Source organism: Tauraco erythrolophus, chromosome 4 (assembly GCF_009769465.1).
Source record: "Tauraco erythrolophus isolate bTauEry1 chromosome 4, bTauEry1.pri, whole genome shotgun sequence".
NCBI classification, from domain to species: Eukaryota; Metazoa; Chordata; class Aves; order Musophagiformes; family Musophagidae; genus Tauraco; species Tauraco erythrolophus.
This window is the reverse complement of record NC_141468.1, coordinates 62648120-62674479: the sequence shown is the minus strand read 5'-3', so window position 1 is coordinate 62674479 and position 26360 is coordinate 62648120. Positions and strand designations below refer to the sequence as shown.

General features: G+C 40.7%; 1 protein-coding gene across 1 annotated transcript; it reads right to left on the bottom strand.

Moving 5' to 3' along the window:
- Positions 1 to 1445: 1445 nt before the first annotated feature.
- LOC147528896 (BPI fold-containing family C protein-like) lies at positions 1446 to 25080 on the bottom strand. Its single transcript, XM_086611036.1, has 16 exons — positions 25068 to 25080; positions 22604 to 22729; positions 20145 to 20256; positions 17779 to 17907; positions 14636 to 14794; positions 13952 to 14015; positions 13804 to 13864; positions 12373 to 12464; positions 10602 to 10775; positions 9590 to 9633; positions 8429 to 8609; positions 6645 to 6712; positions 5020 to 5062; positions 3189 to 3255; positions 2086 to 2162; positions 1446 to 1523 (listed from the first exon to the last, which is right to left on the bottom strand). Exons 2-16 carry the CDS (start codon positions 22704 to 22706, stop codon positions 1446 to 1448), a joined length of 1452 nt encoding a protein of 483 aa, XP_086467162.1. The 5' UTR covers positions 22707 to 22729; positions 25068 to 25080.
- Between the last annotated feature and the right edge of the window lie 1280 nt (positions 25081 to 26360).

Sequence of the window (26360 nt, the reverse complement as noted above, 5' to 3'; positions counted from 1 at the left end):
AGAGGGCAGTGGATGTTCTATACCTTGATTTCAGCACAGCCTTTGCCACAGTCTCCCTTAGTCTCATGACCACGTTGGTGATATATGGGCTGGAGAGGGTAGGTGGAAAATTGGCTGGACTGCCAGAATCAACGAGCTGTGATCAGCAAAGTCCCACTATTGACCAGTAACTAGTGGAGGTCCCAGAGAAATCAGTACTGTGATCAATACTGTTTAATGCCATGGATGATGAGAAAGGGTGCACTCCTGGCAAGTCCCTGAATGACACCAAATTGGGAGGAGCAGTCAACATGCTGGAGGGCAGGGCTTCTATTCAGAGAAACCTGGACAAGCAGGAGAAGTGGGCTGACAGGAACCACATCAAGTTAACAAGTGTGAAGTCTTGCATCTGGGAGGGAATAACTCTTCGCAGCAGCACAGGCTGGTGCGTGTTTAGAAAGTAGCTCTGCAGGAAAGGATTTGGCAGTCCCAATGGAAAAGAAGTTGAACATAAGTCTGCAGGTCCAGCTAAGTGATCCTTCGCTCTATTTGACACTTGCATTTGGAATACTGTGTCCAGTTTCGGCTTCCCAGTTCAAAGAGGATATTGACATCCTGGATCAAGTCCAGCAGGTGCCACCAAGAAGGCTGGAGAACATGACCTACAAGGAGAGTTTGAAAGATCAGGTCTGTTCAGCTTGGAGAAGATAGCGCTTGAAAGATTTTTGTGTTGTCTACAACTTTTTGATCAGAGAATACAGAGAAAATAGAATACAGACTATTCTTGGAAGTGTGCAGCGATAGGACAAAAGGCAACAGAATAAGTTGGAATATGTGAAATACTGATTAGATATTGGGAAAAAAACTTTACTCTGAAGGTAGTTAAACAGTGGAACAGGTTGCCCAGAGAGGTTATGGAACCTTCGTCCTTGCAGGGGTTCAAGACGGGACGCAGCCCTCCGCAACCTAATCTAATTAGTCCTGTTTTGAGCCAGAGTCTTGACTAGATGATACGATTCTATAACTTCATGATAATTCACTGGACTTTATAAATCCATTCTGACTCTTAGTATCCCGTCACAAAGGGACAAACTGTGAAATTCTTATGAAGAATAGAGTCTCACTCCATACACAAAGTTTTGCTAACGCTAATGGAGGTAAATTGAATAATGCAAGAACTGGTTCCTAAAACGAATGAAATGTAGTGTCTGTAACTCTAGTGAAAAGAACCAGCCACTCCTGCTCATCAGGCTGCAATAAGTTTTCTAAAGCATCAATAAGTCAGTTACACTCCCTGTACTACAACACAGCAGATTCAGTTTGTGAAAAGTGACTAAGAAGTTTTAGTAAAACATTAAAAACAGTGATGAAGAGCCATGCTTCTAATGTTATAGCATCTACTCCCTACAAGCCAACAGAAGGAAGACTACATTTTTCTCTTATTATTGTTTAAAAGTAAAAGGACATTAGGGAAGATTGTGAAGGTCCTCATCTCCCCCTTCCTCATGTTTGTAGTGAACATCAGTGGAAATCACCAGATGACCCTGAGGAAAGAAGAACACGTAAAATTACCTTAAATTTCAGATCCTTAAATTTCAGATGGACATATTCAGGGTCAGTACTCTGGGACTAGATCCCATGGTAAGCCCCTCAGCAGGGCAGGAGACAAGAACGGCTTTATGCCTCCTGAACTTTAGTTAACTTTAGTGTAGGAACAGGCTCTGATGTAAGTTAATACAACCCTCCAAAAGGCTGAGGAACACTTACCACAGACACTCAAGTTGCCTATAAGCCTTCCTAGAGAACGGCCAGAGAAGTGAGGGCTCACGCACTCCATGCTCCTAAGCCCTGCTGGGGACAGCAGAGCTGTCCTTGTGGTGACCCCACAGTGGCATACCCCGAAGGGCTAGTGGACCTTTATAACCTACAACTGCTAGGGCTGGTGGAGCAGAGGGCTCATTTTTGATCCAGAGTCTGAATTTTATACCTAGTGTATAGTTAAAGCTTTACTATTAGCAACATTTAGATCTACCCAACACAGGAACACACAAACATGCAGGCCTTAAAAAGAAGCAATATACTTGAACAAGAAATTGGGCCTCTCACCTGGTTAATTTTTATTACAGGTTCAGTCAGGGTAGTGTAGGCCGGGTTAAGAAGAGGAAATCCTTTTCCTAGTTTATCTTCAGAAATGACAAATATAAATACATTTGAATGTAATAATAAAATGCTCTTCAGAAGCATTTTTCTCAAGGAACTCAATTTGTTTTGCAATTCCCCTTTAATCACCCATCCTTGTGCCTTTTACGGGAGATACTATTCATATTTGCTAAAAAGCAAAAAATTCTGTGAAAAAGTTGCATATAAACCTCTCAGCTGATACATGGATCTGACTGCCTTTGCTCCTCTCCAGATATCTGCCCCAAAAGTTTTGGTTTCTGCTGCTTCCCACTCTGACTTATTATCTGTCTTCCTTTCATTTTCTTCTCTACCTGATCCTCTAATTCTCTTGGTCTCTCTTATTCTCATCTATCCCTACTTTTCTGGATCAAGCCCCAGCTCTATTCCTATTTGCTTTTCCAAACATCTGACTTTTGCATCTCTCCCTTTCATTCTCCTTCCTTTCTCCTCATCAATAACTCACTCCCTTCCTCAGCAGTCTCCTCACTTCTGTTTACCTCACAGGCACCTTCTGTACTCTTCCACTTGCTTCTTTCCACCTTCACTTCTTTCTTTGTCACCCCTCTCTCTCTGCATCCTACTGAGCTGATTTTCTGCTTTGTCCTGCCTGTGGCAGCAGGTGAAGCACAAAGGCAGAGGGAGGTGATAAAGCTAGAGATGCTACCCCAAAGCCCGAAGATGGAAGTGTGCTTCTGTGCTTCCACAGTCTGGGCCGTTCTCTCTGGTCATGGGCTGACTCTGTGTCAGGACAAGACTTAAGCATGTCTCATCTCCGCTGCCACACTGCAGAGTGAAAAGGAAGCCCAAGCCCAGTGTTTGGAAGGGAGCCAAGATTTGCTCTGTCCCAGCCCCTGATCCAGGTGACTGCAGGACCAGGACTGAAGTCCAGCACAGAGTAGGCTTGGTCAGGTGTAGCCAAACGGATAGAAAACCTCCCATAACACAGTCTTTAAAGCTAGGTACTCCCTTTTATGGTTTCAGTCTTGCTTTCCCATCAACTGCGCTCAGGAACTGGCCACAATCCTTACCATTGATTACTGGGACCACTGCACTCTGTACAGCATAAGACAGAAAATTCTCCACCGCTGACATCTGCTGTGAAGGTGAAAACACATTTGATGATTATTGCCTGATGCCTATGGGATTGCAGTTTGACAGGGGAGATGGAGGGTTAGAACTGGAGTGACATACAAAAAGATCAGAACAGAGCTTGGCAGAGAAAATGTCAAGTAAAAAGATCTTTTTTGGTTTAAGTTGCAGCTGAACAATGTAAAATATACATGGCAAAGAGGTGTCCATTTTTCTCATGGTAAGTTAAATTGAAGTCTTCCCCCACCCCCCACCCCCATATGTTAAGTATCTGGGTTGAACCTTAACTTTAGGAATGAAATCTGTTCAACTTTATTTCAGCTGCCAGGACTAAGTTCTCAGAAGTGAACTGTTCTCTGGTGGCAAGAATTGCCCTGTCCTGGTGCTCTGTCTTATTGCACTGAGATTAGTGTCATGCTCCCTTCACTTAAAGCTGTAGGTTGGGCTGAGCTGCTGCAGAGTCACACTGACCATTTCTCAGTCTACAGTGAATGATCTAAGCATCAGATCTTAACAGCACAGGGGAAAGGGACCTGGGGGTCCTGGTGGACAGCAGGATGACCATGAGCCAGCAATGTGCCCTTGTGGCCAAGAAGGCCAATGGCATCCTGGGGTGTATTAGAAGGGGTGTGGTTAGTAGGTCGAAGGAGGTTCTCCTCCCCCTCTACTCTGCTCTGGTGAGGCTGCATCTGGAATATTGTGTCCAGTTCTGGGCCCCTCAGTTCAAGAAGGACAAGGAACTGCTTGAGAGAGTCCAGCGCAGGGCCACAAAGATGATTAAGGAAGTGGAGCATCTCCCTTATGAGGAAAGGCTGAGGGAGCTGAGTCTCTTTAGCTTGGAGAAGAGGAGACTGAGGGGGGACCTCATTAATGTTTATAAATATGTAAAGGGTGACTGTCATGAGGATGGAGCCAGGCTCTTCTCAGTGGCATCCAATGATAGGACAAGGGGAAATGGATATAAGCTGGAACATAGGAGGTTCTGCTTAAACATGAGGAAGAACTTCTTCCCAGTAAGGGTACTAGAACACTGGAACAGGCTGCCCAGAGAGGTTGTGGAGTCTCCTTCTCTGGAGATGTTCAAAACCTGCCTTGATGCGTTCTTGTGTGATCTGATCTAGGTCGTCCTGCTCCGGCAGGGGGATTGGACTAGATGATCCTTTGAGGTCCCTTCCAATCCCTAACATTCTGTGATTCTGTGATTCTGTAAGCAGCAGCATAGTGTTTCTTTTATTCTTTATTTTTGACTCCCCTTTTTACGGTATTTGGTTGAAGTGATCAAACATCATTCCAGAAACTGAGTTTAAGCCTGACTTTGTATTCACTCCAACTGCTACGCCTACTCAATCCAGCTGTGAATTCAGGCTGGCTGTCAGAAATAGCTAGAAGACGTGCTAGCCCCATGCCTGCCTTTGTGCTGCTGGATACAGAAATGAGCAGGATCAACTCTGACAGCTTGCTAGGTCATGCAGCCCCAGGCAGCCATTTCTCTTTGTTTCAATTAATGTTACACAGTAATAACTCCATAACATTTGGAGCTGCTGATGAGAAAAGAAAACAAACCAAAACAAACAAAACACTCCAAGAGGTATTTCCTCTTACTGGAAAGAAAAAGAGAAGCAGAGAATATACTATTTCAAAGCAGAAAGAGCAGTGGCAGATGATATCTCCAAGACAGACTAAGAATTGCCCAGCAACAAGTTCAGATGAATTTCTTTCATCTCTGAAGGGCTCAGCTGCCTTTCCTAGGCACTGAAACCATCAGCTTACCTCAGAGAAGCCAAGGGCGGAGTGCAGCAGGGAGATCTGGAGCCTGAGGAAAAGAAGTAGAAGAGGATTCACTAGAAAGGATGAAGGCACAAGTTATGCACGCTGCTTGAAGATTCATTTGTGGAATTTCATACTGATTTCATGCTGATGCACATATTTAACTTTGCCAAAGACTCTTTGATTCCTAACAGCTTTTAATCAAAAGTGCACAACTATAAATGGGTTCTAGAATCACTGGGATCTTTCTGATACTAACCTCCTACGGTCATGTATAGTCCTGGACTGTGACTACAGGACTTGGGAAATCAATTTTTTCTGCAATGGCTGAACTACACAATCCTCAAATGTTCAATGTGATTTGAATAAACTCATATCCATTCCTAACCAGTATGAGTTCCTAATTTTTTCCACTGATGCCTGTAATGCATCCTCAGATCACTGTAAATACAACCCTGGGGAAAACCAATATTTTGGAGAAGAACATGTTCTTGTGTCAAAAGCTCTAAGTGAGTGGTACTATTACTTCCTAAACTTATACTGACAGGCTCTGATCACTCTAAGTCCTCTTTTGCTGTTATAAAGGTCCAGTGACCAAAACTAAGAAAATACTGCTTACATTTTTCTTTAATGAAAATGTAAAAAGTTAAAAAATACCATATATTCTAGAATTCTGCTCCAACCTGGAGTACAGATCTAACAAAAAGAAACACCAATATGGGCTACTTGCCTGAAAGTCTGTGCTTCTACCCACCTGGTGCATTTAGAGAGAAAGGGGCTGTAAACCTAAGCCCGACTTGAAGTGCGAATAAAATTTCATAGAATCATAGAATGGTTAGGGTTGGAAGGGACCTCAAAGATCATCTAGTTCCAACCCCCCTGCCATGGGCAGGGAAATCCTCCACTACACCAGGTTGCCCAAAGCCTCATCCAACCTGGCCTTGAACACCTCCAGGGATGGGGCATCCACAACTTCTCTGGGCAAATTTGTCGCAAGACAGCAGAGAACAGCTGTAACTGTAGGTAACCACAAAACCAGCAAGATCTAAACAAACTCTAAAAAGCTCTGAGCTTTGCTTCAAACTACAGACACCTTTCTAGTCTCCTTTGTTTGATGGCGTGGTGTCTGCTTGCTGCAGTATATGCTATGTAGCCTCACTTTTCCCTTCCTCTCATATAAACGCATACAGAGAGCTCCTTACTGTGGTCCAGTGCAGCGATGGCACTCTGGCAGTTCTGTTTATGATGCTCAGACATGGCATGGCAGCAAGATTTAGATGGTTTCGAATAAACTACTGAAATTCATTCTCCAGCATCAGCACAGACTGAAACAGGTGCCTTTAAGATAACTAACAAATTCAACATTGTAACCTGGAAAAGTATTTAACCTACAGAAAGGGGTAGTATCACATTGCGCAAGAGACATGGTTGTTCCACAATAGTATTGTATTTAATCTGCAAGATTTAGACCAATCAGTCAAAAGTATCTTAGAGCCCCTTCAAGAAAGAAGGTAACTAATTTTCTTTTTCTTACGGTGAAACAAGCATTGTTGAGCTGACACAATGAAGTTCGGTTGTGTCCTAATGTTGGGATCATTAATGCTTCTTTCTGAATTTTCCTTGGTTACCTCTTCAGAAGTAATGAGATAATCAACTTCTGTTTGGTTATTGTCAAATTTGCTCTGGTACTGGCTGTCTGCAGGGAAAAAAACAAAACAGTCTTCTGTGACTGTATACAGAGATAGATAATGTCTTAGATACAGACACAAATGCAATTGCTTTTGTGATTGGAAACACAATGTCTAAACTTTTTGTTTGGTCAATACATGTAGATAGTGAAATCATTTGTGAATTTGCTGCTTGCTGCCAGCAACTGAGATGACGTGAGTGAAGTGATAATACTGCCCTGATTGCCTCCTTATCATTAGGATCATTTAAATCCTTGCATGGCTGACACAATTGGTTCACTTTTAACCTAATAAGAAGATGTCTGGGAACACACTGAACTATTTATAACAAGTTAGGAAGACAGGGCATCAGATAATCACATTTTTATCATAGAATCATAGAACAGTTTGAGTTGGAAGGGACTTTGAAGATTATCTAACTCCAGCACCCCTGCCATGGGCAGGGGCACCTTCCACTAGATCAAGTTGCTCAAAGCCTCATCCAACCTGGCCTTGAACACTTCCAGGGATGGAGCATCCACAACTTCTCTGAGCAACCTGTTCTAGTACCTTACCACCCTCAGAGTGAAGAATTTCTTCCTTAGATCTAATCAAAATCTACCTTCTTTCAGTTTAAAGCCACTACCCCTTGTCCTATCACTACGTGCCCTTGTAAAAAGCCCCTCTCCAGCTTTCTCGTAGGCCCCTCTAGGTACCGGAAGGCTGCTTGAAGGTCTCCCCAGAGCCTTCTCTTCTCCAGGTTGAACAACCCCAACTCTCTCAGCCTGTCTTCAGAGGATAGGTGCTCCAGCCCTCGGATCATCTTTGTGGCCCTCCTCTGGACCCGCTCCAACAGGTCCATGTCCTTCTTATGTTGGAGGCTCCAGAGCTGAACGCAGTACTCCAGTTGGAGACTCACGAGAGCAGGGTACAGGGGAAGAATCACCTCCCTGGATCTGCTGGCCACACTTCTTTTGAAGCAGCCAGCATACAGTTGGCTTTCTGGGCTGCAAGAACATATCGCCAGCTCAAGTTGAACTTCTCATCAACCAACACCCCCAAGTCCTTCTCCTCAGGGCTGCTCTCAATTCATTCTCCACTCAGCCTGTACTTGTGCTTGGGATTGCCCTGACCCATGTACAGGACTTTGCACTTGGCCATGTTGAACTTCATGAGGTCTACATGGGCCCACCTCTCAAGCCTGTCAAGGTCCCTCTGGATGCATCCCTTCCCTCCAGTTTGTCGACTGCACCACAGAGCTTTGTGTAATCGGCAAATTTGCTGAGGGTGTACTTGATCCCACTGCCCATGTCACTGACAAAGATGTTAAACAGCGTTAGTCCCAATATCGACCCCTGAGGAACACCACTCATCACTGGTATTATATATTACAATTATTTATATATATATTATATATTACAATTTCTATATTACAATTATGTATTACAATTTGTTCTTGTACATATTCTTTATATATATTACAATTTATTCTTGAATAATCACTCAGCCTCCCACATGGAAAAAAGAGCTTCCATACGCAGCTTTCTGCACTTGCCTATTAGATTCTACAATATGTGGTGCATGTTTCCTCCCTGTGAAATGCAGCAGAACAGTATGAGTATTTGTGGCAGACCAGTATATGCTATTTTATGCTGATCTCTATGATTTTCAAAGGATCTGGAAGATTACTGTGTGATTTGTTCACCCTCAGCACTGAATGTTATCTTCTAGCTCATGTTACTTACTAGGTTCCCTGTTAAGATGTACTGGGTGGTTGAGTCTGGCAGAACAGCAAACACTTCTACACAGCCAGTGATCTGCAGGACGCATCTGCCTGCACTTAATCTGACCGCAGGTGGTGATGTAGCCATCAGCTTCAGCAGCACTGGGCACCCTGTTATGTAACTCAGAGCAATCTGTGGAATTTCAAAGAGGGAAAAAAGTTGAATGCAGAGGTAAACTTTTCTTAAGCTATAGTTTCTGCAGCTGCATCTTAATCAGATCCTATATACCAATCCTCTTGCTAATTAGCCTATATTAAAAATACTTCATTTTAATTACACCAACCGAAATGACAAAGTTAGCATCGCATATACTCTAAATTTCAGAGACCATAAAACAAACGATGAAGTTTTAGACCCACTGATATTGAACATATCTAGAGAAATAATTTAAAAGTTGTTCCTGAAAAATGTATTTCAAGAGAAGGGGATTAGCACTGCATGTTAAAGAACTGAGGGAAACGAGTGTTTCCAGTAAAAAAAAAAAGTTAATGACCCTGACAATACAAAGAATTTGGAAAAGAGGCAGCCTTCCAAAAGAGCCAATCTTCTGAAAAATAGAGAAACTCCTAGAGGACAAAACTTTAGTTTGCAATGCCAGAGATTCCAGATTTCATAATTGTATAGTAAATGTTGCCATATCAGGGGTTTTTAAAGCATCTTATAGTATCTTAACTTCTTGCATCTCATTTATAAACTTAGCTACTCGTGACTATTACTTCCTATTGTACATAATCTCAAGCAGCCATAAATCAGGTATCTTTGCATAGAAAAGTCAGGCTACAATAGGAGAGATACCATTACCTTGAACAGGAATAAAAGGAGACTGATCATAAAGATGTCAACCACTTAGTCTTTATAACTGTTTCAGAGACTGGCGGCAAATGCAGCACTTAAAGGGGTAGAGAACAACTAAAGAGTAGTGTGACATAGTTAGGAAGAACACAGAGGTACAATGGGGTAGACGTGTATGTTTGAATCTTGCACTAGTCATAAACCAGCTCAGTTTCCTTGTCCCCTCCATTTTTGCAAATGAGCTAGTACACAGAAAATATCCACAAGAAACATTAGCTACTGCTCTATCTTAAAAGGCCTGTATAAGTAAAAGTACTCATCTCAGGAACAAAATCTTTGAATAAGGCAGTATTTAAGTTAAAAGTAGTATCAAGCTATAAACAAATTAAATAAATTACATCATTATACCAGCTTGAAAAGGAAGTTTTCCTTGGGAGAAAAAAAAACCATATCCTGTTTACTTTAGTTTTAGATAATCCCTGTTTTGATTTAGTATTTCCTTGCCCCAGAATGATTCTTAGGGAACCCACAGTGCTCTGTGGGACAGAAGAGAGACAGATTTCTCATTGACATGTTTCAGAAGCGTGTACCAGTGAACAAGCATTACTCTTTGGAAGAACAAATGTGGCATCCTGCTTACTTCCTGCCTTCCAGACATCTTTAGATGAAATATACTGAATCTGTGAGAGGCAGGACTCAAAAATCTCATTTGCCCTTTTGCTGCTGACCACTGTGATGATGTTTGTCAGTGCCATTTGTGTCACTAAATTTTATAAAGACCTTCCTAGCACTGTTTCAGTCAGCAAAACTTGGAAACTCTGACTAATGCCAGTGTGGAAACAGCATTTCTGAGGCAAGTCTTGTATGTTTTTCACCCACAGCTGAAAGCTTAATCTCCTTGTACCTGCTTCTTGCTTCATTTTGCTGCTCTGTTAAGTCTGAGAGTTTATTCTAGTTCTCAACACAGCCAATACATTTATTGTGGGCTTCCATGCAGCAGACTGTGGCTTCGGTACACTTTTCCCTGTCTTGGTCTTCCCTTTCCTACATGGAATCCATGCAGAGAAAAGGTTTTTTTGGCTCTTTCTTCCACTCCTTGCACACTAGCTCTGTGATGTTCATATCTGTCATTCCTTGCCTAGAGCTGACAAGAAGTTCAAACTTAGGTCTGAGGGAGACTTTGACTATTTTAAATGATGACATATAGAATGAACGTCATGAATCCCTCCTAAAAGTGGCAGAATGTGACCCAAATCAGTGTGAAATGGCAAACATAATGTGTTAGTCCACTTTGCTGACTATCCATACTGCTGATATTCTATTACATGCAAATCATACTCACCTCTTTGGAGATGGTGATGTTAAAGGCCCCTGCTCTGTAGTAAGCCAGTGAAGCAGACTTAAGAAAATAACTGGACACTCCCAGGTATAGCATGGAATCACCCTGGTTTGGGAGAGTAAACGGAACTGGCACAAAGGGAGGGTCTGTGTGATTTCCTATGGGATAGACTGTGCCCTGCAAAGAGACATTATCAAGTATTTTCAGTTGTAAACATTTGTATCTGTCAGAATGCATTGTCAGTGGTGGAACAGAAAGATTTCTTCCTAATTTGAAGAAAAGCTTGACATTAAAGAAAACCTGAAGTAAGCAAATAAGTTTGGAATATGCCCTGAAAATCAGCAAATTCAAGCTCTTTTGGAAAAATACAGGAATCATAGAGAAAATCTGGCCTCTGTCCTTTAAAAGTTTGAATTTGAGCATTCAAGGGAGTATTCTTAACTGAAGCTATGAGACACAAAATAAATCCTCTGGACCACAGTTTTCTTTCTCTTGTGGCAAAGATGCATTTTTGAATTTAATTCTAAGGGTGACATTTCATGAAAATCTTCAGGCATACCCCAAAAGCACTGGAAGTTGCTAAGGACAGGGACACAAAGTAGCCTTTTATACCACCTAACTCAGACCTGGTCCAGCTGCCAGTCCTCCAAGACCTAGTTTGGGTGCTGCACAGGTGTGGGACCTTGGTTCAGTTAAACTAAGAAAGTAATTCGTAAAAGGTGAGAAGGTATGTGAGGTCGGGCCATGTAAGACAAGAAAAGTATGAACAGACAGTAAGTAGCGTGATTACTGATACCATAATGGTTAGTAGCTGAAAGACTCAACAGGAAAAATACTGACATGGAAAGGTGTAAAACCCTAAGAAAACAGTTGAAAGTTGGAAGATGGTAACTCATAACTATCAAGAAGCAGCCTGTTCCAAGAAGCACTAAAGACCAGTAACTTTCTTAACTGATTAATAACTGACTTACAAAGACCCATCTGGCGTCCCATTGGGGTGTCAGCATGTTGAAGCTTAGCCTGTAAATTCTGGTCAGCTATAATAGCTGATAAATAATTGCGTAGAACTTTTCAGCTGTGTATATTCTTCTTGCAGAGTATTTTTTGTGGGTGGTAAAAGTTGCTTGAACAAAATAACCAAGATGGAGAGTTTCAACCGCAGCTCTAGGATGTCTTAAGTGAAATCAGTTCTGAGACCCACAGGGATGCTCTGAATTACAAGGACTGTTGAAGCTACTGGAAAAGCTGGGTGTTGCTGAGGTATCTCTTGCCGACAAAGGTGAAAAATAGATAAGAAAGGGACTGTTGTGCGTTGCTCAAGGACTGTCTGTGAAAAGTCTTTTTTATGGGTGTGACCTGTACATATACAAGATGCTGAGTCACTGCAAAACAAATGCTTTGGATTGCAATCACATTGGTAGCCATCATGGATTATGCATCACCAGTAACAGGCAAAGACCAAGCAGCAGTGAAAGAGCTGTGTATTTAAACAACACTTTTATGCTGTTTATAAAGCACCTCTGAAGGGTTTCAACTCTAAAATAATTTAATTCTAAATAACAGCTTCGGTTAATTAACAAATGAAGTTAATTTATTAAACAAACAATCGTACTTGGTTTCCAAAATAGCTCTTGACCAAAATGTCCAAATCTCTTATTGCTTTTCTAATTAAATATTGGAGAAGCTGAGTAAGACTGCAGTGAAAGAAAATGAATCAACATAAAAGAGAATGAGAAAAGCCTTAGAAAGCACACTGATATTAAAGACAAATTACCTTCAAATCCAAGTTAATGTGTGATTTGAAGACTGCTGGAGAACTAACTAGGGAATAGTCTATTTGTGCAAAGGCATCAATCTGGCTTAGAACTAGAAGAATGACGGACAAAAACAAAAATTTTTATTACAAAAATTTTTATTACAAAAATGCATCACAGTTATTGTTTATTTAAAGGCAAAAGCATTATAGAAATGATGAATCTGAAGAAGAAGAATGGTGGGGGGAGGGAGAAGAAAATAACTTGTTACAAGGGAAAAAGTGAGAGTATTTCCTCTGGAAAAGTCACCTATTCCTCCTGGTTTAGGCCTTGTTCTCCTGTTCTCCTGTTGCTCACAACTGAGTATACTCCTCAGAAATCTCTCCCATGCAGTGAAAGAAGGAGTATCTAGGGCAGAGTCCCCTTTTTTGTTTTTGTGTTTGCACAAGAGAACTAAACTCTCCTATATGATTAGTGAAGTACTGGCAAATACTACAAAATACTTTAGCAGATGACATCAGCACATTTTTGTGCATATCGGTGTTCAAGACAAGGGACGTTTGTTCACAACGATACAGGGCACTTTATCAGCCAATATGACTGAAGACTTCTGAAAGGCACTCGTGTGCAATTTCAGTCTGATTGTTATTTTTGATTGGACTGTAAGGTCTGTTCATACTATACGAAAGTCAGATTAGTTTAAAGAGAAATGGTGAATTCATACGAAGATTATGAACTCCTCAATATCACAGCACAGCTTGGATTGCCCTTGAGCGTGAAGTCTTTAGGTATGTGCTGCATAAGAAAATGTTCTTGATGACCATTATTTTCAGTAATATTTGCTGCTGTTTGATACATGGCAGGTATAGGCCATTTTAGGAAAAATAAAAGTCTACTTTGCTTCTGAATAGCAGAGCAGATAATAGCAATATCCACAATGCAAAGTAAAGAGTGAGAACAAACTCTCTGACCTGAATTATATGATTTAGGTGAATTAAATGAATTTCAATTGGTGAAAACTACAAATATTAGTAGTCTTGGAAAACAACAACAACAAAATTAAAAAACAGAAAAACTGTGAGATTTATTATACAGCAAAAATCTTAGACATATATGCTTTTTGGACACAGGTATCTATTGTGTTCATGTGTCTGCAAGAGTGACACACGAATTGTTACTGGTCTGAAGAGAAGCATGCTTAGTGTGACACTGCCTTCCTGCAGCATCTTGTTACCTCACTGAACTGAAGTTCAAAACAAGATGTGCTAAGTTTACAAGATCTTACAGGGATGTTTGCTAGCTCTTTAGTGGATTACTGCTAACTCAGGTTTTCTCATGTCCTTCATTTTTTTTGTACTGTGAACACAGGAATGGCTTGGCATCGAATAAAAAAGCCTACAATTCAAGCACTAGAAAAATTACTTAACAAAAAGATGTTATCAACAACTTACCCTCATGCTTTCTTAGCTCTGCATCCATCATTTGGACTTTGTACTTGATATTTAGGCATAGCTATATGAAAAGAGAGACAAGTCAATAATGTAAGGGCTGTACTTCAACTCTTCCCTTCACTAGCTGAAACCATCTTTGCAAACTCACGTTTTTTTCCAATTTGGTGTGAATGGGCTTCTCAAGATAACCAGACAGAAAGCTGTAGATCCAGCTGCATGAAAGGAAATGAACACAATGACTTTTTACCAGGGATTGAAATCTTTGAAATACAAAATCTGACAGATTGGGACATCAATGTCATTTATATTAATGAGATGCGACTACAGCGATATTGGTAGACTGTGCAGTTGACTCTTTTTATTAATTTGTGAGTCTCAGACAAATGCTAGGGGTCCTTAGTCTCATAAGAGCTATTTACAAGGCAATCTGCAAAGTAGTGAATGTTTATGTTAACGTGCTGATAAACAATACTCAATTAGCCAGTAACCTTGTCAAAAGGCATAATCAGTCTAGACCACCTTCATATCTGCAAACCTCCATTTGCAATCTTGTATTCTTTATTGTGCCCAAATGGCACTTTTTTAATATGCAATATGCTTAGTCAGCTCATTTGCTGGCACACACACCAAGAAGTGTAGATTAACTGCACTTTGCACGTGCAGCAAAGGAGCCTGGTTTTGGAAACAGACTTAGAAAAATTTATTTTCATAGCCGTCGATAGTTACTCGCATCCTGTAACTGGATCTCTAAAACTCAAAATTTGAAAAGTGGCCCTTATGCTACAAGCCCTGCTACTTCCCACAGAGCAATTAGACAATCTACTGTACATACCTAGATCCTCCATTTAACTTGACTTTTACACTATTAATGCTCAGCTGGCAATTGTGTAGCAACACGGACAAGCGGCCTGTGCTGTCTCTTGACACTTTGAAGATAACTGTGATAAACAGTCCTGAGATGGACACGGTAATTCCTCCCTGGTCTTTGCTGCTTGGAGAAAAAAAAAACCAAAACAAACTCAGGCAAGGAAACATGTGCTTTAAGGGAACAATTTAAGAAACTACCTGTAAATCAAGTTTGAAAGGACTTTTTGCTTCTGTCATCTAGAATGAAAAACAGGTTTTCTAGGGATGAAAGTAGATTAGGGACACGCATGGTACTAAAAAACAGATTACATGCATGAGTTTCCAGGACATGTTGTGCAGGATTTGACAAGTTTGCAAAAACGTGACAATTTCACAGCAACGCAAGACATTCCAGTCCTTCATGACAGATCACCTTTAAGGCCTCTGGGACAGCAGTGGCAGAAGCCAGTTAGCTAATAAATATGTAAGCCAGTCATTCTCAACTTTGCAATTGTTCCACTTTCCTCTTTCCTGTAGAAATTTTAAATAACCCTTTAAAATCTATACGTTCCTTCATTCTTTGTCCTCCCCAAACCCATTCATTCTGTCTCCTTTCCGTAAAAATCCCTTCTAAGACTCCAACGAAAATATCCCTATACCTAAATTCCAGCAAATTTAGGTATTAAGACTATGGTTAAGAGTTGTAGAAGCTGTAGAATGACCAAGCAGAACACAGAGAGCTGAATGGATGTTAGAATAGCCTTATAAAAACCTCATTTACCATAACAGAACTGGCATGGAAAGCATCACTTTTCACCCCTTCATCCTGATTACTCAGGTTTTCTTTTACCAGACATTACTACAGTGGCTGCACCATATGACAGAGAGAGAGCCCTAACCAATATGAAGCTCAAACCATGTGTCTCTCAGCTTTCTCTTTAATTTTCAGGCTAAGCAAATATCCTGGGGAAAGAGGTTGTAATCCCGAAAGACTGATTTTAACCCAGCTCCAAACCATAGACTGCCCCTCACCAAAACAGTGAGTATTGCCAGTCACAAAGTCTCTCCTACCACCACTAACATTTTCAATCCCACCTTTCAGCCTGAATATCTGCATTAAGTGGCTATCTGGAGGAAGCACCACTCTTCAGACCCTCATTTTCCAGTCCCTAAACAAATTCCCATCCCACAAGCCATTAGGAAAAACATTTTCCCAAGGAGGGCTGTGCAACATTGGTACAGGTTATGTGGAGAGGCTGTGACATCACCGTCCTTAGCTAAACACCACCACTGGATAGCTGACATGATCTAGTCTGGTGACTGCTCTGCTTTGAGCAGGAGGCTGGACAAAATGTCTTCCAGAGATACTTCCAACCTAGGTTTACTTATGGTTTAGTGACAGAGACCATCACAAAAGGATCAGAGCCCTCCTCCCTTTTTGGGCTGTTCGGGAGATGGGGAGAACCTCAGCTACTTAGATCCATTGTTCCTGCATCCTTATATCTGCTCTTCTTCAAGAAGAATCCCGATTCACTGAGGCAGGGTCTTGGCTCCAGGCTTCTAGGAGCAAAGGGGCTGCCAGGAGATTTTGTGACTGGTAGAATGCTCTGGGACACAGTGGAGAGGAGGGCTACAGTGAGAGATGTAAATGCAGGCATAACACCATCACAACTAAAAAGCTGTGATAAGACCCACCTTACTGACCCTGGAAACAGACCAGAAGAGAGGGGTTGTCAATGGCCTCCCTTGGAAAGCTCATTTTCAGCTAGCCCCTCCTAGTCTGCTATGCTGAAAGCAATATGTAGGACTAGGGAATGGAGAGGATGAAGAGTAGGGCATATTTTGGATTTGTCTAAACCTACAGCCATTCACAAAACACATTGACATATTAATTGTGAATTCATTCATTCACATGTTGAACAGAGCAGTACAGATTTTTCCTTCTCCCATACAAAAAGGCAAGAAAAACCCTTCACCCCTTTAAACTCCACTGAAGCTGGCTTTGACCACCTCCACCATGACCTGCTCCTTCAAATCCTGCATACCAGCTCCTTGCCTCCCTTGCTGTCTGTGAAGTCTTTGGAGTTTTACACATCTAAGGTATCTCCAGATTATGGCCACGTCCTTATCCTTAAGCAAGAGAGAGAGATGGCTTCATGTTTGGGAAGAGCTGATTTGCCCTGCTGAACACAGTATCCTTTTCCTCACAATGCCGGTATGACAGAAGGAACAACGGACAGGTTGGAGGCACAGTGACAGCAGTTTCCAGCCACCAGTACCCAGACTGAATACAGAACCGCATGTCCATGCACCTTTGAAATCAGGACACGCTGTGAAACTTGCAGCCTGGTGATCCGTCTTGCTGTACTATCTGGCTCGCAAACAGAGCAACGCCTACTGCTGTTACTAGTTACTCCATTATCCCAAATTAGAGAGATTAGCACCTTGCAAACTTTTCTGATATCCCAGAAGTTTTAGCCCTCCCTCTGCCTCCAAGAAAATCTAGAATATTTTATTAAAATTCTACGGCAAAAATGCTGAGATTAAAAAGCAGAAAAATCAGTATGCAATCATGTCATTAAAGACAATCTCATACTACACATGGTCACGAAGCTAAGCCAGTTTTCCATGGCAACCCAAATTCTGGAGTTTCCAAAGTTCTGAATGTTTGGCATTGTGACAGTGCGCTTCCTTTCATAGAAGCACTTTGGAAGACAATATAGACTGTACCAGCAAATAGATAATTAGCTATAGAGTCAACCTTCCAGTTACATCGTAAAATGAAAGTAGCAAATGTGGCCTTTGCAAACTCTGTGGTCCTGAATATTGATGTAATATCATGTAATATACAGTCTGGACAAATTGAACATGCTAACAGATGTCTGACCTGATCTTCTCAAAAAGAAAACCTATGAGGTAAAATAATTACCAAAAAAATAATTTAAAAAACCCCTATTGGTTGGCAGGGGATGTTTCAGTCTTAAGAAGTTTATTCAAATAGATTGTTGTTAAATGATAACGCATATCTGACCTGAAAAATAATAATTACCAACTAGATTCCTGAATTTCATTTGCGATCCTTCTCCCAGAACTGTCCACCACACCTGCATCGCACTGTACAATACTTACAGCAGCCATGCATTCATTCTCCAGTCTGCATGGATCGTAGCAGAAGCATGTGCCACTGACAGACTAATGCCAGTGCCAGGAATAAAGGAAGCAGAAGTTTCTGGGAAATCTACAGCACTAATTCTGAGCCTAGAGAATACAGAAAGAGGGATATTAGACTGCATGTCAAAAGAGTAAGAAGGACTTCTGATTACTGAAAACCCTTCTGCTATAAAAGGCAAAGTCTAAAGTAAAAAAAAAGTCAAGGTGCTTCAGTAAAAGAATTTCTCAAAATTACTCATCCTTGTATATTTTAGGAAAGAAAGACACCTGTACCTTTACATTTAGTAGCATCCTTGGAAGAAGAATCCTTGATATCTGTCCAGGGAAAAACGGATGCCTGGCCAAAACAAAAACCTCCCCTTGGGAGAAAAACAAACTCCTTAAAGTGAAATGTGCTTGCTGGGGGAAAGTAAGACCGTGTGTTAAACCCAGATGCTACATTTATAAGCAAATCCAGGTTGTCAGAATGGTAGCATTTGCAGAAGAAAATCAAAGTTTCTCTTTCCCCAGTCTGCATCCCCTCCCTTGCTTCAGAAAAGGGCTCTAGAGAGGATCTATTTTTCTAAACAAAATCTTACCTTAAGATTCCCCTGCCAAAACAAACGTTTCTGATACTCAGGGATATTGTCTTGCAAATGGGTGTCTTGAATTTGGCTGAACGTTGTAAAGATATCAGCTGTAATCTTATCATGTGGTAGGAACTCCTCATTGTTTCCTGCTATCTGGCAGAGATCTCTGAAATAAATGCCTTAAATCTACTTTCCCCAGGGCAGAAGGCACCAGCTACTTTTAGTTAAAATGACTATAATTTTCCAATAACATCTTGGACAGTGGTAGGGCTGCCTTTAGTAATCTTGTTTGCAGTGAGCTACAATCAGATTATCCACTGGGAAGACGGTCAATTTCAAGAACTACGGTTGGAATAATGAATTGGGGTTTTGAAGATCATATAATAATTTAGGTCGGAATGGGACCTCAGGAGATTTTCTGGTTCAATCCCTTATTCAAAGCTGGGCCAACTCAGGGGCCCTGCCCACTTGAGTTTTGAACACTTCCAAGGACGGAGATTCCCCAGCCTCTGTGGGCCCTCGTTGTGTTGCTCCCTAGCATTTTTTCATAACTTCTAATCAGAAATTTTCTTGATGTAACTTATGCCTGTTGCCCATGATCTTTTCATTGTGTACCTCCAGGAAGAATCTGGCTCTGTATTCCCTATAATCACCACCCAGCAGACGGTGGAAGACATGCAGTAAGACACACGTATCTAGTCTCTTGTCTTCCCCATAGTCTCTTCTCCAGACTGTCCAAATACAGCTGTCTTGGATGTGCAGGGATTAAGGTTGCAAGGGTGGTATAATACAATGAAGCCTGCTGGAAAGCAAGCTATTAGGAGAATACTAGGTATAGATAAGGGATGCAGGCTCTATCCAGCAGAAAGTGTATGGAGTCTCCCAGATTGGTATTTCTTGCTCTGGGTAATTGGTAAGGAAAAGGAAGTAAAATGCTACTGAGCAGCAGAGCTTGGCTCGATAGTAATATTAAAAGACCAGAAGTTTCTGTTTTTCTGTTTATAGCCTATTGGAAAAGCTTTAAGTGGAAGACGGGATTGAAGGCTCTAGAAAACACTTTTATATTAGTCTCTTTATTTAGAGAAATTGCAGGAAACTCTATAAACCCGTTTTCCTACTAGCTGCTCCTGGTCTGATGATTTTCCTCATCAGGAAATAGGTATCAAGCCCTATTCAGTCAAAATGCTGATCTACCATCGAGCCCAAATTCAATCAAATGCTGATCTACCATTGTGTAAATCCATCCAAAATGATTCTGTAAAAGTCACCTCCCTGCCATGTCAGCCCAGATACACCACCCCACTGTACACACTTTCATCTTACCCCTTTGTCAGCTTCTCATCAAACACAAATGACTTTCACTGCTACAGGTCCTTCATAGCAGCAAACCCTTAACAATACTGATTCTCCCCCCGAACCGTTTCCGCTGCTGTGTCATAGCCATGCTTACATCTGCCTTGCCTCAAACTCTGAGACAAACCAACTAAAAAAATAGCCAACGTGCTCCTTCAGAAGCTTTCTAAAGCTCATTTCTGAATGTGGTAGAAGGAAGATGAACTTCTATAAACTATATATTCTATAAACTATAACTTCTATAAAACAAATTGGTGTTTGGGCAGTGGGAGCAGAGTTAGATTAACTATTAAAATTTTACACTGAACAAAAAAAAAATACGGCAGCATAATTATTACTATGCAGTAACAATACAATAAGATGTTTCATCCTAAAACTTTGAAATGCATTTCCTTTACTTACCTTGAAATTACATAGTTGACCTTAACAATCGAGAAACTCTCCTGTCCACTCCAGCTTGGGAAGGTCTCTTTCAATACTGCTTGCTTCAGGAGCACCATCCCAATCCTCCTGCCTACAAGGGGACAGAGGAAAGCACATGCCTTGCAGATTGGATTCAGGCAACCAAAGGTCCAGATATATTGCCAAATTATTTAATCACTTTTAATATAGTTCAGAAAAGCCTCTGATTCTTAAACCCTTACCTAGACCTCCTTCCAACTACTGATACACCCATTTATAACTTCTATTAGCCTCACGTACAAATCGTTTAACCAAAATCATCTTGTCCCTGAGTTGTACTTTATATCCTAGAACTCTTGCCAGGTTTCTGAAATGGTTATACTTCCTTCACATCACTGACAATGTGGAAAGCCTTGGGAAACACTTCATCATCACCATTACCTCAGAATGTCTTGCATGTGTTGAAGGAAAAAGCCAGTCAAGAAGTAGCAAGATGACTTCTATATGTAGTGTCTACTCGTGAGAAAAGCATGCTATGTGCATCTGAAGTGTTGGTACATCAAATTCAGAATTATCTGGATTGCTGCTTGTGTACAGGAAGTCGTTTGAAGTTTAAAGACAACCCTTTTAAGTGTTTTCTTCATGTTTCTGTCAGAGTACATGTTTTGCTACTGCACCTTATCCATTACAGCATGCTACAGCTCTCTGACTTATTTCCTTACCTTCTCTCTTTGATTTAAGGAATCCCTGCTTTCTTAAATGCTTCAATGACACTTGTGCTTTGACAATACGCACAGATCCTATCAACACACAGAACCTCTTTACATCTCAAACTCTTTGTGCCTTCCTTCCTTCTTTTCACTCATCTTTGATGAAGACACTGCTAAAACTTTAATATTGAATGATATCCTCCTTTCAGATATTTTTAGCATGAGTTTCTTTAGCTTTTGGCCTCAGCTGCTGAATACAAAATACCTATTTTTTTTCTCCCTCAGACTTTGGTGTCTTAAAAAAGCAAAGAATTGAGATCAATGATAACTCAACACCGGAATACCATTTTATAATATGCATCTTTTTTGAAGGAGAGGTAAGTAATGATTCCTTGGGAATTCCTGCCTCCAAAGCAAAATATGGGTTCTGACTGAAATGTAAGTTATTAAGCTCTCTTACAACTGTCAGTGAAGGCAGCCAGTGATCCCAGGTGGAATTTTTCACAATGTTCTTGCAGCAGGCAAGGAGCATGCAGGCAGGATCTACTGTCTTAGCCTTCAAATCTCATATTAATGGAAAAGACATGACAGGCACTGTACTGTTCAAATATGAAAAATACCTTCAGGAGGCACACTGTTAATGTCTGTTCTCACTACTAATGCAGGGGTGTGGACACTTACTCTGTTCATTCAGCACTTGAAGGCCATGCTGAATGTCACAAAAACTGCTAGGCTTACACTAAGAAATACTAGGCTGAATTCTCACTTCTAAAGGCATGGGAGATCCCTAGGGAGCAATTTCTCCAGTGTGTCACAAAAAGATACGGAGATCAGTTCTGTTTTGGGTGACTGATGTTTGCCCTGCACTTCTCAACCTTTAAAAGCCTTTAAAAAGCCTTTAAAACAATGCTCATACAGAAAAATAAGTGGACCTGATCCTTGCTTTCATCTCAAAGGTATAAACCCTGAGCTTCTACTTTTCATCTCACAAGTCCATTGTTTACCTGCCAGCATGTTCAGTACATAAGTGACGATTAATCCTCAGCATGACCCAGCCTTTGTTGAATTTGTGCCTTGTTAACCTTTATTATTAATATTAATTCTGTAAACAACTGCAATTATAGTGCGTGCCCTCCACACCCATGGAGTAAGTCCTAGGTAAAAGACAGTGAAAGTTAGCATGAATACAGAGAGTAAGGAAAATATATAGTGGAAATTGCTGGTATTCTGTTAAGGGGCAGAATTATGGCAGACAGTTACTAGATTTTTTTGAAAGAATGGCACATGCAGATGCTATCCCACACTAAATGGAGGAATGAGACTAAAGGTGTGCAGCTATGTGGCTGTTCCAAAATCGCAAGCTTTTTTTTCCCAATTATGATTTATTATCTTCAATTAAATATTGCACTTTCAATTAAGTTTTTGACACTTTTGAAAAAGGAGCAATTATATGACCACTCATTCTGGTTCTAAGAAAGCAGATTGATATGAGGAATGTAGTAGAAATACTGTTAGCCTGTAGGAGAACGGACTCACCAACGCAAGGATAAATTCACACCTGAGACGCACAAACAGGAAGGAAATAAGTGAGAGAAGAGACAAAGAGTGTTCCTGGTTTGAAGTGGCAAAAGGAATTTATTCTATTTCAATATGTAAGGAGCTTGTTTCTACATTGCACCTTTATTAAGGCACTATATTCTGTGCCTAGAGTATTTATCATAAATGAACTTGTGGTGATGTTAGACATACCATAGTCCAGCCCCTTCTGAGTAATCCTCACTTTAAGACCAGGATTAGCCTCAATCTGCAAGGACAGCCAACACAGCAGGAAAGAATACCATGTCTTTAGCATCTTCTCACCTTTGTCACAGGGACCTGTTAACAACATTTATGATGCAAACGTGATCATAAATGACAAATACCGTAAGTTTCAAAAAATCTGTATCCATCACTTCCCTCAATGAAACTAGGACAAGGGCGGATGATAAAGAGAGGTTTAGCCAATGATTTTACTGCATGAAGCAGTCAGTGTGGGAGCAGACACAGATTTCTGATTACTTGGATAGCACTTTCGTAGGCATTAGTTGTTGGAGAGACTGAATGGTTCTGCTCCACTACTCTATGCTTTCCCCACGCCCATGTCTTGGTTGGTTTATTTTACCATCTGTCCTACCTCCTGTGGAGTAAATGTGACAGAGCAATCCCAGACAAGAAGGAGCACGTCTGTCCTATAGAACAACACCCATTTTATATACACACCCCCTAGGATATATGGGTTTTGCGAGTCCAAAAGTTTTTCAATTAAATCAGCCAGTCTAATAAAATACAGCAGGCCTCCCTGCAAAACTTGCCTCCCTCTCACACACAAACTTCTGACTTAATCCAAACACTGATACATGAGATTGACGAAATCGGGTCACATGAGAAAGGAACGCAAGGGTAAATTCAAGAGAGAATTACATGGTGATGTCGCAGGAATAGAGAAGGGTGTCCTGGCACGAGCCTGCAGCACAGCGTCTTCGAGTGCAAAGCAAGACTGTGAGCCGCTGCGTGGTGGGACATAACTACACAACACAGCTTCACAAAAGCTGTGACAAATTACTTCTTTCTGTTACACTTTCCTGGTACAAAAGTAAGGTTTCTTTGTTCAAAATTCTTGCATTCATCCTGATTTTCACTACCAATGACAGCCACTGCTCAATTTCCTAGGAATAACAACACCGTTTCTCAAGACAACTTCAAATCTTCCCATGCTGCATTAGGGAATTGTGTATTAAAGGCCTATGGTAACTTTCTTCTGGCCTTACCACGGAGGAGAGTGGCACACCCTTTTCTAACTCGTCCGATTGTGACCATGGTACCTGCCTATGTACAAAACTGTGCTAATTAATAAGTAGCAAAAAAGTCTTGCTAGTTTCCCAGGTATTCCAGCCTATAAGATCATTCCTGGATTTCTAATAAGTACCACATTCTCTTGGAAAATTTCTGACAATTTATTCAGTTATCTGCTAGAAAACATATAAATGCATTGAAACAAACAAATTCAACAAAAAACTCCCTTTGGCAGTCTTACTTTTATATTGGAATTAATATCATCAGGTCAGACTTCAAACAGTTGCAAATCCAGGACCTACCCAGTAGATCATAAAATACTGCTCTTTGGTGGATTTATGAACTATACAGCAGACAAAATGCATTATCAATATTGCCCTGATATTAGTTATGTGAGGGAATCCTTACAATCACCCCAAGATAGTATGCAATAAAAAGCAAAAACACTCTGAAAACATAATCCACGTTGTGACAAATTTTGAAAATCTCCCCCTTAATTGCCTTTCCATCTCTAGTTCTTATGCTTTTTTGGTTTTCTATATTTTAAGCAACTCAAAATAAAGAATTACTTTAAGGTAGCAATGTTACGTTATGCAGAACAGACATCTGGAGTCACAAATCTTAAACTTTTTCCAAAAAATGTCCTAGCTTTTCCTGCAAACATGCCACTTTCTACCCTGATTATTAAGGGTCAATTACAAATCAATATAAACCGAGAAAGAGATTTTTCTGTCATTAAAGGACATAGATATTTCCTAGATATATATATATCTAGCAGGATTGTCGGAAGCATTGATGCAGGTGAGGTACCTCATTCTCATTGAATTTAATTCCCAGTGAGGAACAGAAAACAGCATTCTTAGTCACTGCGTGCTTTGTAGTTAATATTTGTTTGGCTGTTAAATGTAGGCTGGGTGAGAAGCCGAAAGAACAAACACCTGAACCACCATGGCAATAAAAGACGGTATCATTTCATAATGCTTTCTCAAACCAACAAGCTTTACTTTTGCACCCCAAGGCTGATATTCTTGGTTTCATCAAAGCCCCAAGCCTCTATCAGATGCTAGGATTGATTGTACAAGGTTAGTCAGATGACTGAGACAGACAGAGCTAAGGAGATGGAAATTGTCAGCTGCCTGATAGTCTAAATCAGAGTTGCCAATTGCATTGTTGATGACAAAAGATGGCAGACAAATTGCTCTGATTTTTATCTTCAGTAACTGAGCATGCATTGGCAAATTCCTTGATGTAAATCATTCTCTTAATTCTTTTGTCTTCTCAGAGATAGTGTATTCAAGTACTTTAAGTAGAGGAAAAAGATGAAAAACTCCTTTGTTTCAGTCTGTGTAATTGTCTCACCTTAATGAAGTACTCTACTTACCAGTCTGTAGATACCAGATTTGGTTTCTCCTTTGTGAACAGTCTGCAAAAACTTTAAATAAAACTTGCAATAAAGATTACAGCTGAAATCTGCCTAAGAACTAAGACAGTTTCCAATGCAAAAAAAAACCCCAAGTCACTATCATTGTCTTGAACAGGTTTAACACAGCTATAAAAACACACTATCTTAAACTGACCAATCTCTGAAACAGAATAGAATATCTCTGAAAAAGAATATTGCCCTTGTCTTGCCTTGATCTTGCACAAAATTCTCCAGTCTCTCCAGTTGCAGCCCACAGAATTCCTTTCACTTCCAAAAATTCAGAAAAGAAACCTCAATAGTTAACAAACACAAGACAAAGTTCTCAAATATAGTGTCTACCCAACCTGAAGTCCAGAAAAAGCACTTTAGTTTCACAAATATCTCTGCTGTTAGCACAGAACTGGGACTGGATTTTTCAGCTTCTCCCTCGTTCCATTGTTTCTGGTTACTCTGCAGCATGCTCAAGAACAGGTAGGCTTTCTGCAGCTCACTCAACAATGCCAAATCAAAAAGGATTCAATAGCTTCAAGATTTTAACCCTTCCTATACACTGATATTCCATATGGAAATTCATCTCTGAGAGAAAAGGAAAACAAAATTTATATGGTTGATAGGAGAGATATATTGGCAGGAATGCTTAAAAGAAACCCGCATATGATATAGAGAGGAGTTTGCTAAATGACATAAACCCAGGTGATCTCCTCCTCTCCATGACCACTGGAAATACTTGTGCAAAAACTCCATTAAGTTCCTGTTCATGGTTTCCCCCACTCAGTGTGGAAAGCAATGCTATCCACTTCCCAACTCATGAGGCAGCAGGCAATCTAGCTCAATGAGGTTTTCAGACAGAATCCATAGGAAGCAATGGCCACCCATGCCCCCACAGGTTATATTAGCGAGTACATCTGGCACCCCTCACCCCACTGTTTTGGAGGCTTTGTAAAGCAGCTGTGTTCCTACAGCTTTTCCTGACTGTGGATTGCCTACTGGTGCCTTTCATAAAGGCTTTCAAAGCCTTGGAGCAGAGTTGCCAGAGAATTATTAATCTGTGCCAGGCTGCAAAATAAATAACATAGCTGCAATGCCTACAAAGAATCTGTTAACAATGGATAACTCTGCTGAGAGGTAGTTTGATGAGCTGATGGAAAACGGAACACTTTCCACTGTTTGGATTGATACCTGAATTGGGTAACAGGATCCACCGAGTTCACTTTGCTGACCTCTGTAGCTGCCCTACCCTAGCACCTGAGC